We start from the raw sequence: 16,197 nt of genomic DNA, 5'->3' as shown, positions 1-16,197 counted from the left end.
TGCACATAAAAGTTTGACGCCTGTCCAAAAAGTGCTTGTGATTCTATTCCTGGCACTTCAATTTTGTTTAATTTGTTTGTATCGCTCAACTATTCAATTTTTCCTAGTTTCACTGTTCAGATTCCTTGGAATTCACCACCGTAACAATGTATGTATGGTATGTGCCATTTTTACTGAGGTAAACAACAACTTGAAGCACCTAAAACGGCAAATCATTGGTAAAGCTTTGCCTTGGACAGATTCTGAAACCGAACGACATGCATGGCGAACAGAACAGCAACGAAAAAGAAGAGAGTGCCAACGTGAGTCAACTGATTCTGAGCTGAGCGGTGAAGAGAGTATAACCATGATAAAAAGGATGGACAATAAGATGAGCGAGAAAAGGGATTCGATTGCAAATCATTTATTTCGTCACAAAAACCAAATGCTGAGAGTGTAGCCCATTCAGTGGTCCTCGTTTGAACGCCCAGGTCTTAGCTGACCAACACGGCCTCCTATTCCTAGAGAGTAGAAATTTGTATTATAGATTCCGTTGGGGTGCACCTCTTTACAGATCCGCAATGTGTGATCGTAAGTGGTTTGTTCGCCACATACTGTAGGCTCCGGGCCGTAATCACCGTGAGAAACGAGATGAAGAACCAGAAAGAAAAGGCGAATGATGAAGTTGCATGAGGCATTGTGTTAACTTTTCGTTGCCTTTAGGTTTCTCCCAAAATTAACTTATAAAATCAAATCAAATCAAATCAAATTTTTTTCTGCCTTGAAAAGGTACAGAGAGCAGAGGCGCAGAAAAAGCTGCAAGATACAGCTTGACAAAGCAGCAGACCCCTTTCGCTTGGCAGCGACCTGAAAGCAAGGCTTATAAACCAAAGCAATTGGTCAAAGTGTTGACGGTATAAAATAATGAAACTGCAAAATAAAGTGAAACAGCATTATACAATATTTAATCGACATTCACTCTCGTTAAACACAGACCGATAGCAAAGAAAAAGAACAACCATATTCTAGATGTCGACGTACATAGCACGTAAAGAGTGTTTTTGACCAACTAAAAAGATCAGAATTCTTATATGCGTATGTGGTTAACAGGAAAGGAAGAGTGAATTGCAGGCGTTCTCTACCTGGATTTATTCGAGGAGTCGGCACTACCCAAGCCTCCGCATACCTTGCCGTGTAGCTTGCTTCTCGGGCATGTAATTCAGCAAGGTTACGTGTGTAGTTTACATTCCTACGTGTTTCAAGTTTAAACCAGATACTTAGACGAAATTTATACAAGTTGTGAATTTTCACCACACCACTTTGTAAAAAGAGATCCGCACATGGAGAGTCCCAGGGGACATTGTAAATAAGACCAAGGAACTTTTTCTGTCGAATATAGATACGTTGAAGACCGCTATCTGTGGCAGTACCCCACACTAAGTGACAGTAGTTTAAATAGGAATATAAAAGAGATTTATATAGGAGTAGCTTTATTTTTCTTGGAATTACAAATCTCAGCCAACGTCTAACCCCGCTTAGTTGAGCCAGCTTCGTTGCTATATGGTCCACATTTATTTAAGGTTATTCCTTTAAAATTAACTTATTTCCGCATTGGTTCCTCGATTTTCGTTCCGATTTTCTCAAGATATCCCAAAGAACGTTATTTACAAACACAGATACCTGCAATTATATTTGTCGGCCGCTTGATATAAACCTCGATGAATTTTCTCTTGATTAGACCCGCACCAAACGCTGGCCAATCTTCCACCGTGGGTATGTGATATCGGTTTTCATGCAACAACAACAACATGTCGAACAGAGGGGTGCAAAAGTGGTTTCAGGGACCACTGAACAGAAGCCGTGGCGCCTCGAATAACAACTAGCACCCCAGGCGGCTTATCGCTAGATTAAAACCGAGGAACGACCGCCAAAACATTTTAGCGCAAGTAGAAGTTTCGGGCATTTAGAAAGTTAAAAATAAACTAAAGAAGAAGGGCAAGCCTGCAAGCGCATCTAAGACGCATAGAGCTAAAGCGTTTAAATCGGGGCCAATTTTTGTGTCTCTCAGTCCGTTCGCGCCATGAGTTGATGCTTCGTGGGCGACTTGGCTGTTTTCATAACCGCTAACCAGCGCGAAATTAGGATGGGACAAGGCTCCGACACTACCTCGTTCCTGCCCCGTCCTCGGTAAGCTCTGCTTAGCCCTCACATGCCATGACAAAAGTAGACATAACAAAATGGACGGATTCAGTAAGATTTAATCCTACACCCATAGATGCCAATCACTGCCGTTAGCTTTTAGGCTGTGTAATGAAGGCTGTCGTTGATTTTTCTCATAGGTAATTCCGTCCAGTGAACATTAGTGGTTCAGCTGTCATTGTACGTTTTACTTGAAAAGTGTTTCCTACATTTTTTTACATTTAACGCGTCCTTCACGAATACTTGGGTGGCAGCAAATTAGTAGACGAAATCTTTCCGTCTCAATGCAATAATAATCGAAGGCTTATTCGCCTTAGTCTCCGTATGTTCTATAGTGGGAGGTCCGCTTTAGAGATCCACGTGCGACTGCCCTCTTCGGAATCTTACAGGCCCATTCTGGCGTCCCAGAGGTGGTTGCGCGAGAGCAGTTAAAGGAAGTACAGAGTCTATCACACATCTTTTGATAGGCTAACAACAACTACTTGTCTAGAGCGCTCGGTTATCCGGCAGAAAAAAAGCGAAATTCTAAAGAAAGCGTTGACTTTCACTGATAATACTTGCGCTGGAGAACAGCGTAATAGGCATGTGAACCACACAGGAACCAGCACCTTACCCCCAGGAAAGCAGCTCAAATATGACTTATTTTAACTTTCTCCGCAGCACACCACTCGAGCGCTCTAGACAAGTGTGATCGACTCTGTACGTGTACACGCGCCATGCGAGAAATATCTGAGGGATCTAGAATACTCACCGTTTACTAACGGCTACTTCACAGAAGGCAGCAACAGAGCAACAACGGAGAAGACTGGAGGAGGTTGTAGGTATGTTGATACATCAAGGAACAAATTGGCAAATAATAAAGTCAACTTGCAAAGAACATGTATGGGTATCAGGCACAATTGTCGATAAAAGGACATGGATAAGGGCAGTTTTTCAGGCTAGAAAATAAGGATCTATGTAAGTATCTCAATGACGATATAAAGCAGTTTGGAGAAGGTGCCGATATCATTCTGCTGGGTGACAATAATAGCCCCATCGGGGATATGGATGGATACACAGATTGTAACGGGAAGTTGATGCTAGGCTTCTCTGAGCGACAAAACCTACGGTAGTTATTGCGAATACAGAAAGTAAACGTGAGGGACAAATCATATGGGAATCCCGTAAAATAGAAACGACCGCAGACAACTGATTAATGTCGCACGGAATGTATAGCTAGCTCGCAATAATGGAAAAAGACGAAGAGGAGAAGTACAGCATCAGAAATGACTATAAACGTATTAGTCTGCAGTTGGGAGCCCTTCTCAAACCAGAAATGTAAGGAAGTCTAAAAGAGTACGAAAAATAAATTTTTGAATAGCGCAAAAAGCGGCCGTCATAGAGAAAGCTTTAGACAAAAAGCGCATGAAAAGTGGGATTATAATCAGTTAGAACTACTCATTAGTACTAAAATAAAAGAAGTAAAAGGAGTAAATCGCTGGAAAGAAAAGTTGAAGCCAAGAAGTTGGTGGTATAAGGGGCGGCCATCTAACGACAGATGGCATCACGGGAACACGGTGAAGCAAAGAGGATGCAGTTATCTGAATAGGAAATATGCCAAAAGTTGCAATCTTATTGAATAATATACAGCAACTGCAGGTACTCGTCCAGGTTAAAACATAGCAGTCCTCTGATCGCTGCCTGGCTGAAGTTCGCGATGCAACTAGAGGGTGGCCAAGAAAATTCTGAAACCATATAAGCTGGCTGGGTGAGACCAATCAGAGAAAACAGGAAGATTTCAAGATGCCTAGGGAAAATGTTTAGAGGAAGACAACGCTGTGAACTAAATTGCATCATTTACAGCTATTTTATTTCGGCAAGACGAGAGGGTAATCTCCTGAAATAAGGGAGCTACGCAGGGCAGCACAATAAAAAAAAAAAGCTTAGAACTGACCAGTCTTAAATAGAAAAAGGCGGAAAAAAATATTCCAAAATGCACATCCGCAGGGAGAGAGGAAATTTCAAACAAGTCGATTAATGAACTTGGTCCAAGAGGCAAGGAAACGCTGATAAATGCATTAGAGACAGTCATAAAAAATAAGCAAACTCTGCACACCCAGAAAAAAAGTACAATGAAATTGATTTTTAAAGCAAAAGAAGATAAGATGAGCATAAAATCTTTCCTACCTATTATGATAATAACCGTTATTTTATGCTGGCGATGAAGGCGGTGAAATTAAAAAAATGCAGTCATGCGTAGAAAGTAATTGAATACTCGGAGAACTTCAGAACCGGTTCAGAAGGGATAGGTGCTTAGATGGTAGCCTGTTCGCGCTTACAAAGTGCACAGAAATAGCTAAGGTGGAAAACATACCTCTGTATTTAGCCTTCCTGTACATAAGCGGTGGATACGACAGCGTGAACAGGAAACTCCTGTGGAAAATATTAAGAGATGAAGGGACCGGTCATGAGGTAATTCATTTTCTACAGGAAATATATCGAGAAAATAAGTTGAAGTAAGATAGGAATAGATTAAGAGCACGACAAGTGTCGATGTACAAAAAAGAATAAGGCAAGGTTGCCGTCTATCAGCGCTGCTGCTCATGCTTTATATGAATAATATGGAAAGAAGGCTACAAGGAAGCAATTTAGGGTATACTCTGTCGTACAGATTAGGCGGAAATGTCGTTGAGCAATGATTACCGGGTTTAATGTATGCGGACGATAATGTACTGTTGGCATATAGCCAGGAAGACTTCCAAACTGTGTTTAATTGCTGTGAATACGAGGGAGACAGTCTAGGTTCCAGTATTAGCGCAACTAAGTCAGGTGTGATGATTTTCAACCGTACCGTGCTTACAACACAAGGCCATGAGACACCCCGAGTGGCCAAATACAAATATGTCAAGGTTTGGGTGAACGAAGGTCAGTGGTACATGGAAAGCATGAATAGTCTCTTATAGGAAAAGGGTGAAGAGATACCGGAGTAATGAACCATAGGGCATTGTGGGGGTACAACACGCGTGAAGTATTGAGAGGTATTTTGAAAGAAATAATGATGCCGGGGCTTGCTTTGGGCGGAAGTTCAGTCGAGATTAAAATTAAATGGAAGCTGAAACGGTTTTCAAATTGCATGAAACGCTGTGGTTGGGAAGAAGAAACTTTGAAAATCATGTGTGTAAATTTTTCTCGATTCTGTTCGCAAAATGAGGCACAATCACTTGTTAAAAACCCGCCTCCGAACACGCCCTCTTCTCTTCCGGAAGCGCCTAATGGGGGACGGAACTGGCGGAAGTGACGCCATTCACGGGTAGTCTGCGGTCGTCCTGCTTTGCTTGCTGCTTTTCGGCCCACACTTTGGTGAACGACGGATCCATAGTTTGCAAAACGCTGTACTCAAGCCAGCCGAACCAACGCGCTACGCAGCAACACAGTCGGTGCTGGCCGGACATCCCCGTAGATGGCGTCACGACGATCCCGGCCATTCGCGGCGTTCGCTCAGCGGCCTGAGACGCTGGTGCCCGTTTTCTTAAAAAAAAACTGTTTTTTGCGTTTATTTCCGCCCCTTTCGAATGCGATATTCTTTTTCATCGGAGTAAAAACTATAAAATGCCGCATGGAACTCAATTTTTTTGAATAGTGCGTCAGCTTCTCTTTAAATGAGACAACCATTGGAGGATTAGCACAAGGTGCCCACGAGAAAATCAGAAACGAGGCAGTACAGGGGCATACGGGTAAGGCATCGTTCGTAGCCAGGGAAGCTCAAAGTATAATACTATATAAAGGAGAACGATTGAGGAAATTTGACAACAACAGGAGGGCAGCAGAGGTATTTAAATACCTATACAGAAAGAGCGTTGACTCGCAATGGCGGAAAAGAGCTAGAAAGCTAACCAGTAATTATGCGAGACACGAGGACGGAGAAAGAAAGAGCATTAAACGACAGGTTATAAACGCGGAAGCTAAATTTGGATACATTCAATGGAAAAGAAGCATAGTGTTGGACTACATCGATACTAGAAAAGGCAGACCAGGAAGGGTGCTTTCTATGATAGCTCGAGAGCAGTGCCCCTCTCTATGAAGCTATCAGGGTGTCTTAGAACGTGCCGCTAGAAAAAGAAATTTAACGCTGAAGAACCCGACCGCGGCGGCTGCGTTTTTTGGAGGAAAAACGCTAAGGCGCCCGTGTGCTGTGCGATGTCAGTGCACGTTAAAGATCCCCAGGTGGTCGAAATTATTCCGGAGCCCTCCACTGCGGCACCTTTTCCTTCCTTTCTTCTTTCACTCCCTCCTTTATCCCTTCCCTTACGGCGCGGTTCAGGTGTCCAACGATATATGGGACAGATACTGCGCCATTTCCTTTCCCCCAAAACCAATTATTATTATTATTAACGCAGAAGATGACACATGTGCAGTGTGTGGTAAATCACAGAAACAATAGAGCATCTCCCACAATGAACGGGATGATATCCATTCCGAAGTCGATGCAGGCATAGTCACTCTTCCTGAGGCCCTAGGGTTTAGAGAAAGCAATGGTTATGTAAATTAATATTCAGCAAAAATTGATTGGAAGATTGGTGGCTCAAAAGCAAAGAGATGACATAAGGTTAGAAGTGTAGGAAGACGATTTAAAGAAAATGGCAGATTTTATTAAATACAACTACACAGTTAAACAAAAATAAAGATATAAAAAAAGCTGAGCATGGTGGCAGCTGCTATCACCCCGTTTCAAAAGGGGCGCTACATTCCCTCCATTCATCGATAACAGGCCCGTTTGGGCGTCTCTACGCCGCTTCCATGCACAGGCTTCTTCCGCTTGCTATCTTAAGTTCGATCGCGATTCCGGCGCACCTTGTGCTGTCGAGGATTAGTCATACAAGCTCGTTGATCCCCACTACGAAGATGCCGTCGCCGCTACAAGGCCACATAATAATTATCCCGCGCAGGATTCACGACAGGCTGATTGCTAAACACTAGGGGGCCGACCACTACGTGACCATGCAAACAAACGCATGACGACAACCACTCGGAAATTCTCCGACAGGTATTCGCGTGTGCAACTTCCCTGAAAAATGCGTGTACCTGCCACAAAGCCAACCTCAACAATCGCACGCGGGCTTCTCTAACCATTAGGTGCACTGTTCACGTTCTGCCACCTGTGTGGCCAACGCATGCGCCCCGCGCTCTCCTTCCACGGCGCCGAATCGTACGAGCCACCAGCTCCGGCGAAACCTCCTTCCCACTATGCATCTTTTCCTCCGGCGGTTCATGATGTTCGCAACAGCTGAATCATGATGCAGCGATGACACTCCTATTCATTCATCATAATTGCCTGAGCCAAATATGTAACTACAACCTATAAAAGGCTGATGTGTTGGAATATTCTATATTAGAAGTCACCCCGGTGTTCAGTTCTTACTTCAACAATGACGAATATTCACCTTTGCCGCCACCGGTTCAGCGACGGTTCTGCATTCTTTTCAAAGCCTCTTTGAAAGACTCCACTGTGGTTTGCGCTTTGTCCACTGCGCCATTGCATTTAAGAATGTCTCTTTCCTCTGGCGAGTTGGAGTGCTTTCTGCATTTGTTATAAGATATACACGGCAGTAAGCGCCAACAAAGAGAAGAAAGCATAGAAAAACGAGAAAAGCACGCACTCTACGAAAACAATTGTTCAGTTAACATTCGCGCTCGGTCTCCTCTTTGCACGCGTCTCTAGGTAGTATTTACTTTGTTCGCACGGTGGAGAGGAACGCGAAATGCGAAACAAACAACATTACCATCAAACAAGTAAGCAGTAGCAAGTGGCAGCATAAAGAAAGAAAACGAAATCGCACGGCCTTGTACAACGGCAAAAAATATACCAGTATCGCTCCACGTCCACATGAAAGAGAAGTTAAATGAATAGGTGAGACATGGGCGTTGCGCAGAAGTGACGTTGTAAACGAAGGAAAGCAGGAATGCGCGAGGTCGCCTTAACTCCTGAACTCAACAGACTTTATGGCATACTGAAACTGGGGAGCGCTATAATCAAGATAAGGGGACAACATCACATAAGAACACCACAAGACGCGAGCGCAAACATTCAACTGAGTTTATTTTCGACGTGTCGCGAGTTTGTACGCATCTAATCACACAAACATAAAAGCGTCAGAGCCAGACAAGATATCAAAACAATCACTTACACCATGCGAGATATAAGCTGTCCTCGCATGTCATGCATTTCACAAATGACCGGCAAAAAACAATTTTTCTTTTGCTTTTAAAACCACAGAGGGATCGATAACGAACCCAGCGCCTTTCTTTCCCGAAGCCATGCAGAAAGCTTCCTACAATTTCCTTCTGCTCTTGTCCTTTGATGTTCGAAGAACAGTCGTTCTATCCAGTAGAGGTTCGCACTTGTGCTCAGCGCAGTGTGCTGCGAGGTTAGCAGGGGCACTGACCAGAGAGTTGTTGTAATTGTGCTCCCGCAACCTCTCATTTAAGCCCCATCCTCTCTGGCCGGCAAAGGCCTTGCTGCAACGCAGCGTGTATTTTATACACCACGCCCTCAACACATGCCACAAAGGAGTTACTGTGCCTCACGCCAAAAGACCATGCATCGTGCTCTTCTTCTAGGTCGGAATTGATTTTTGCACTCATTTTTTTTAGTTTCGGAGGCGCGGAAAAACAACGGGAACTCCATGCTTTTTGCCACCTTTTTTTAGCCTGTGCGACAAGGCATGCACATACGGCAAAACAACAGGTCTCTTATCTTTTTCGTTCGCATTTGCAGGCTTTCTATTGATGAATGTCTTCAAAACATTTTCCGCGACCGAGACCAGCAAGAGTTTTGGGTATTCAGCAGCCTTCAGTCTTGCAGCCTGTAAGTTAACGCTGTCAAGCGTCTTGTGTTGGCAAGACTTTTTTAGCGCATGCTTGAAACAAGCATCAGCTATGTTCCGCTTTATCAGATTAGAGTGCGCGCAGTCGTAAGGAAGCAAGCCCTTTTTCTCCTTGTTCTGTAGTACCAGCAAACATGGGGGCCGTTTCCAATGGCTAAGTCTAGTAGAAATTGTAGGCGGTTGTCCGAGGGGGTTTCATATGTGAATGAGAGTCCTAGATGAGCTAGCTGGAATTCGATCAGCGTTTGTTCCACCAAATCATTCATTGCACATCCCACTTTGGCACATATCAGAAAATCATCACCGTACCTGTAGCACGCCTTAATGCTAAGCGGAAACAAAGTGTCACGTAGGGCACGGTCACCTCTGGCTAGAAAAAAGTTGCACAGCACTGGCGCGATGTTAGAGCCAACGCATATCCCGTCCTTCCGCAAAAAGACCTCACCACCAAACTGCACGTACAGGGAAGAGAGATACAACTCAAGTAGTGCAAAGAAGTCCGAAGTGCTAATTCCACTCGCATTCATAAACTTGACTGTTCCGTAGGTGTCCAAAGAATCTTCCACAGCCTGCAGCACGTGTCCGCGCGGAATGGTGTAAAATAGGTCCTGGACATCGGTAGAGAAGCACGTCGCGTTTGAGTCCTCCTTGAAGAATCGCACCACGTCATCAGAATTACGTATCAAGAAAGGGTCGTCCAATGGAAGCAAGTTCAAAAGCCTTTGGAGGTATCGGGACACCTCGCGTTGCCATGTGCCCCGGTCTTCCACAATTGTCCGGAAGGGTGCAGCCGTTTTATGGGTTTTGACCGTGAAAAAGGGTTTCAGCGAAAGCTGCTTGCTGCCTCTAATTTCTTTTCCTAGTTTCTCAAGACCTGCTTTTTCACACAGTTTTGCAGCTTGGCTTCGTAGCTTCTTCAGAATTTTATCATCAAGCTTCTCCTCCTTGCAGAAGTCTTCTAAATTGTTTCCACGGCTTTCGACTTGTACTCCGTTGCCGCTAGAACCACGAAGAAACCCGTGTTGTCCGATTGCAAAAGCCTCATGACGTTCGCAGCCAAAAATTCTATGGTTTTCTTGGGAGCCATACGTGATTTCTTTTTCTGAGTCTTCTTGGTTGTTCTCTGCTTAGCGCAGAGCAGAGCATTGGCAACACACGCGGCTTTTTCTTCTGAGGGTGCGCTGTTCGCAATCGTATGCACCATGTTCAAAACATCCAAACGACCCACATTTAGCTGGGTGGCAAATTTTGGTACCTTGCTCAGAGTTTGCAAAACGTACGGTGGAAGAGTGCACCCGGTTGCGTTGATCAACTGCTGCTTGTCGCGGTGCCCCTTTTTTTTCTGGGTAAGTTCATAAACGAAGCTTTCTGAAGGTCCTCGCCCAGCGATTCCGCGTGGTCAAAGAAGTACTTTGACATGTACTTGCATTGCTCCGGTTCCAGCGTCTCGGCGCAGGTGGCCTTGATGTGGTCTCGGAAGATCCGCACTTGTCGCCAGGTCTCTTCGCGTAGGTGCTTGCGAGTCCTCTTAGAAGTCGTCTCGGAGGGGGCCATGAACCTACGCGAAGACACCTGGCGACAACTGCGGATCTTCCGAGACAACATCAAGGTCAACTGCGCCGAGACACTGGAACCGGAGCAATGCAAGTACATGTCAAAGTACTTCTTTGACCACGCGGAATCGCTGGGCGAGGACCTTCAGAAAGCTCCGTTCATGAACTTGCCCAGAAAAAAAAAAGGGCACCGCTACAAGCAGCAGTTGATCAACGCAACCGGGTGCACTCTTCCACCTTACGTTGTGCAAACTATGAGCAAGGGACCAAAATTTTCCACCCATCTAATGTGGGCCGTTTGGATGTTTTGAACATGGTGCACACGACTGCGAACAGCGCACCCTCAGAAGAAAAAGCCGCGTGTGTTGCCAATGCTCTGCTCTGCGCTAAGCAGAGCACAACCAAGAAGACTAAGAAAAAGAAATCACGTATGGCTCCCAAGAAAACCATAGAATTTTTGGCTGCGAACGTCATGAGGCTTTTGCAATCGGACAACACGGGTTTCTTCGTGGTTCTAGCGGCAACGGAGTACAAGTCGAAAGCCGTGGAAACAATTTAGAAGACTTCTGCAAGGAGGAGAAGCTTGATGATAAAATTCTGAAGAAGCTACGAAGCCAAGCTGCAAAACTGTGTGAAAAAGCAGGTCTTGAGAAACTAGGAAAAGAAATTAGAGGCAGCAAGCAGCTTTCGCTGAAACCCTTTTTCACGGTCAAAACCCATAAAACGGCTGCACCCTTCCGGACAATTGTGGAAGACCGGGGCACATGGCAACGCGAGGTGTCCCGATACCTCCAAAGGCTTTTGAACTTGCTTCCATTGGACGACCCTTTCTTGATACGGAATTCTGATGACGTGGTGCGATTCTTCAAGGAGGACTCAAACGCGACGTGCTTCTCTACCGATGTCCAGGACCTATTTTACACCATTCCGCGCGGACACATGCTGCAGGCTGTGTAAGATTCTTTGGACACCTACGGAACAGTCAAGTTTATGAATGCGATTGGAATTAGCACTTCGGACACCTTTGCACTACTTCAGTTGTATCTCTCTTCCCTGTACGTGCTGTTTGGTGGTGAGGTCTTTTTGCAGATGTGCGGGATATGCATTGGCTCTAACATCGCGCCAGTGCTGTGCAATATTTTTCTAGCCAGAGGCGATCGTGTCCTACGTGACACACTGCTTCCGCTTGGCATCACGGCGTGCTGCAGGTACGTTGATGATTTTCTGATATGTGCCGAAGTGGGATGTGCAATGAATGATTTGGTGGAAAAAACGCTGATCGAATTCCATCTAGCTCATCCAGGACTCTCATTCACATATGAAACCCCCTCGGACAACCGCCTACAATTTCTAGACTTAGCCATTGGAATCGGCCCCCATGTTTGCTGGCAGTACAGAACAAGGAGCGAAAAGGGATAGCTTTCTTACGAGTCCGCGCACTCTAAGCTGATAGAGCGGAACATAGCGGATGCTTATTTCAAGCATGCGCTAAAAAGCAAGTCTTGCCATCACAAGATTCTTAACAGGGTTAACTTACAGCCTGCAAGACTGAAGGCTGCTGGATACCCAAAACTGTTGCTGGTCTCAGTCGCGGAAAAAGTTTTGAAGACATTCATTAAGGGGAAGCCTGCAAAAGCGAACGAAAAAGATAAGAGGCCTGTTGTTTTATTATATGCGCATGCCTTGTCGCACGGGCTAAAAAAAAGTGGCAGAAAGTATGGAGTTCTCGTTGTATTTTCTGCGCCTCAGAAACTCAAAAGCATGAGTGCAAAAATCAATTCCGGCCAAGAAGAAGAGCACGACGCATGCTCTTTTGGCGTGAGGCGCAGGAACTCCTTTGTGGCATGTGTTGAGGGCGTGGTGTATAAAATACACGCTGTCATGCAGCAGGGCCTATGTCGGCCAGAGAGGAAGGGGCTTAAAGGAGAGGTTGCGGGAGCACAATTACAGCTCTCTGGTCAGTGCCCCTGACAGCCTCGCAGCACACTGCGCTGAGCACAAGTGCGAACCTCTACTGGATAGAGCGACTGTTCTTCTAAAATCAAAGGACAAGACCACAAGAGAATTGTGGGAAGCATTCTGCATGGCTTCGGGAAAGGAAGGTTCTGGGTTGGTTATCGACCCTTCTGTGCTTTTAAGAACAAAAGAAAAATTGATTTTATCCAGTCAGTTGTGAAATGCATGACTTGCGAGGATAGCTTATATCTCGCATGGTGTAGGTGATTGTTTTGATATCTTGTCTGCCTGTAACGCTTTTATGTTTTTGTGATTAGATCCGTATAAATTTGCGCCATGTCGAAAATAAACTCAGTTGAAAGTTTGCGCTCGTGTCTTCTGGTGTTCTTATGTGGTGTTGTCGCATTGTCTTGATTATAGCGCTCCCCAGTTTCAGTATCTACAACCAACTAGCTCCCTACAAAGCTTTACTTTATGGCAGAAAAGCAGTGCTCAGAAGCGAGAAACGAAATACAGAAACCTGGCGCAGCGACAGCATGATACGTTTTGGAAGCAGCGGCCGAAAGAGGGGAAGCGGGAAACATCGCATACAGCAGCGTGTCCAGCATGAACTGAATCTAGACCTTTGCAAGAACTTTGGACACTCGGCGGCAGATGAAGCTTTACAGATGCATAGTGCGTTTCTTCAAGGTGTCATTTATCATTTGGTCGCCGTCCTGCGTAATAGAACGAAAGACAAGTGCAGCGAAACCAATGAATTTAGGTTTGTGTCCTCCCAACCTGCGGTGTCTGTGCAGTGAAAAAAATATGCACCGCACAGAACTTATGAGCTGCTCAAGTAACCGCGACACCGCACGGGCAATAACAGACATTTCCGACGGGATTTGCCAAAGCAGCCTCCCCAATGCGCCTGTGAGCGCTGGTACTTTCCGACCGCGAACCGGAGTGACCGAAGGCTGTCGTTTGTGAAGATTTATTAAACTGCTGAAGGACACCGTTTGAAACGTCATCCGCGGACCAGCGCTGAATGCTGTGGTTCTGCAAGAAACAACGGCTGCCATATGCGACCCCAGGGGCTGTCAAGGAAGTGCATTCGCGTTAGAGGCGCTAAGTCGAAGTAAAGCGTCATCCGCTATTTGGTGGACCGACCACTGACGCCTGCATGGGCTCCCATCTAGAGTTGCCTCCGCCGCCATAGGGAGGTCTTAGCTACAATCCAGTAAGCTACTCCGCAGCGTATTTGCTGCTTCTTCGTTACTGGTGAAGACAAATGCCATTGAAAGGTGAAAACTATGTAGACAGCACAGTGACGACCTTCTTGCGGACAGCTTTCTCTAGAATGAGCCGTGTTAATACATTAGGATAATCGTGTTTTGCTGTTTATTTTTGTACAGCTGGTGCTGCTGCGCCTTTTTATCAGCCATGTCGATCACCAACGAACAGCTCCACCTAGCATAGCTTAGCGCGGCTACCATGCTCTGACGTCACATTAACCGCAGTGTGGTGCAGTGTTAAAGCGGCACAGCTACGATAACACCTTACTATGCCGCTTGGTACATCGCTACCACATATTAGCTAGCATGTCACACAAGCGGCGGCGAAATCCCTGCGTCGCAAAAAGCTTCATTTTACCGCTCAGAAAAGAGTTCTGATATGCCTTGCAAACCTTTGCTGTAATATAAAGCTCATGCGAACGTTGTAGATAGTGCTACAGTGTTAGCAATTTACTGGTGGCGCCATGCGGTGGGACAGCACCCGCTGGTCTTCTTTGTCTTCCTCGGCTCGTGCGTTCGTTCGCTGAGTGTGTCTGCCTGGCTAGTCCTGGTGTGCCCTTCTCCCCTTCCCGCCGGCTTTCGGTGACAAAATTGATGATTATAGTGGAGTGAATATATGGCGATATACATAGAGAAACTTAATGTTCATGCCCAAAAATCTAGCTCTGGCTTTCCATTTTGATCTGAGCAAATGAAAGATAAACACTGCTGCAACATAAAAATATTGAGAGAAAAACAGCGTAGCTGACTATTTAAATATACCCGCACTGGCCTTCACTACATTTTCAAAACATCCATTATTTTTGGGTTCAGTTCAAGTTCCAGTTAAATTCCGGGTTCGGCCAGGAACAACCTTCCGTTCAGTTTGGAAACGGTTCGGAAGTTATCAAACGCGTTGAAATGATTTCGCGGCAACATTTGTTTGAAACTGTACGTGTTTTGCTAAGTACACATCGTTTCCTAAAACATTTTGGTTCTCTTAGAATATGTTTCGCGTATTTAAACTTCAGCGACATTTTTACTGTGTATGTCAGTGTGCCTTCCTCCAGTGACCAGCTGCATCTAAAAGTATTACTCAAGCACACGCTTAGCTCCGACCGTCCAGTATATCACGCAGTATATACACTGAACACGTGGAAGATAAGGGATCCCACTTGGGATGCAGAACCTTTTTACAGGTCCCATGGTGGCACCGTATGGAATGCATCGGGGAAGCGACATTCTCTCTTGACATTCGGCTGCCGAGAAATTCGCACCTGCTGCTCAGAGATACTGGCTCATTCTTCGCCGCCGCACTTGGAAAGACGCAATAGATGGGCTGCTGATATCTGCCCGTGAGAGGAGTGAATACAAGATCAGGCATCGAGTTCTTACTTTGCCTTCCAGGGGACGTAAGGTTGTTTCTAAAATTTCAAATAGTTACAAAACTATGTTGAGCGCTGGCGGGACCAACGTCACATGCACAGGCTAAGCAGCATCTGAAAAGTCGATGCCTACCCTTGTGTAGAAGTTGTGACTAAACCGATATTTGTCCGGTCGACATTTCTACTCAACAGGGCCAAGCTACAAAAGCCACACAAGTCCCTGTTCAGCTTTCTACATTGTTTAAAAACACGAAACATTAGTGACATTTTCGGCTGCCTACGTTAGACAGGTACTAACTGGACTTGCAGGACCCCTTCTCGCCATGTGGGTAACGACATAAATTCTACTTTTTGTGACGTTCGTAGGTTTTCGGTAGCGATAAATACGTGGTCGGAATAACGACTTACCGTATTTGTGACAAACTGACGCCCTTTACCAGAGTCTTTTAATGTTGTAAGGAGAAAGAGAATATAAGCAAGGACGCGTTGTTCATGTTGCCAAATAAATCTGTCAACTGGCTTGAAATTGAGATATATTGCAAGATGCACCGTTTTATGCTAAATTTGTAGAGTTTGTTATAATTTGCCTTTACAATGAAATTACGTAGTGAGATCTTAAAAACTCCTAACCGTCTCAGAGAGAATAAAACAGGAAAAATAGTGCGGCTTGCAAGTAAAGGCACTGCGTATAACTCGAAATAATGTCACACCTCCATCTTCTTGTAATAACTTTTCCTGTGCAGGGGCAGCGCTACCATTATGTTGGTACCAGGGCTACTCCCGGATCCTATTACATGGCGGTCTGTGTCTTCGACGGGTCATCTAAAGAGTAAGTAAAAGTATAAGCTGTAAAATTTATTAAATGTTAAATACTACAAAAAGATACCACGAAAAGCAAAGAAATCAAAGCTACTAATAACGGTTGCACGACTGCCCCCATACAATTATTTTAACTTGTTTGATCCGATGGCACCCCGCGCTCTAGTGACATCTCCACTATGCACATCCA

The 16,197-nt window shown here is 45.2% G+C and overlaps 1 protein-coding gene across 1 annotated transcript in view; it reads left to right on the top strand.

Annotated features, from left to right (window-relative positions):
* LOC144103855 (uncharacterized) overlaps nucleotides 1-16,197 on the top strand; it is a 131,214-nt gene that overhangs the window by 98,486 nt on the left and 16,531 nt on the right. Inside the window, exon 7 of the mRNA XM_077636558.1 lies at nucleotides 15,932-16,017. Coding sequence (XP_077492684.1) covers nucleotides 15,932-16,017 — 86 coding nt within the window. The remainder of the gene's footprint in view (nucleotides 1-15,931; nucleotides 16,018-16,197) is intronic.

The sequence above is a fragment of the Amblyomma americanum genome, chromosome 9 (assembly GCF_052857255.1).
Source record: "Amblyomma americanum isolate KBUSLIRL-KWMA chromosome 9, ASM5285725v1, whole genome shotgun sequence".
NCBI classification, from domain to species: domain Eukaryota; kingdom Metazoa; phylum Arthropoda; class Arachnida; order Ixodida; family Ixodidae; genus Amblyomma; species Amblyomma americanum.
The sequence above is the reverse complement of the archived record's forward strand: the minus strand, read 5'-3'. Positions and strand labels throughout refer to the sequence as shown.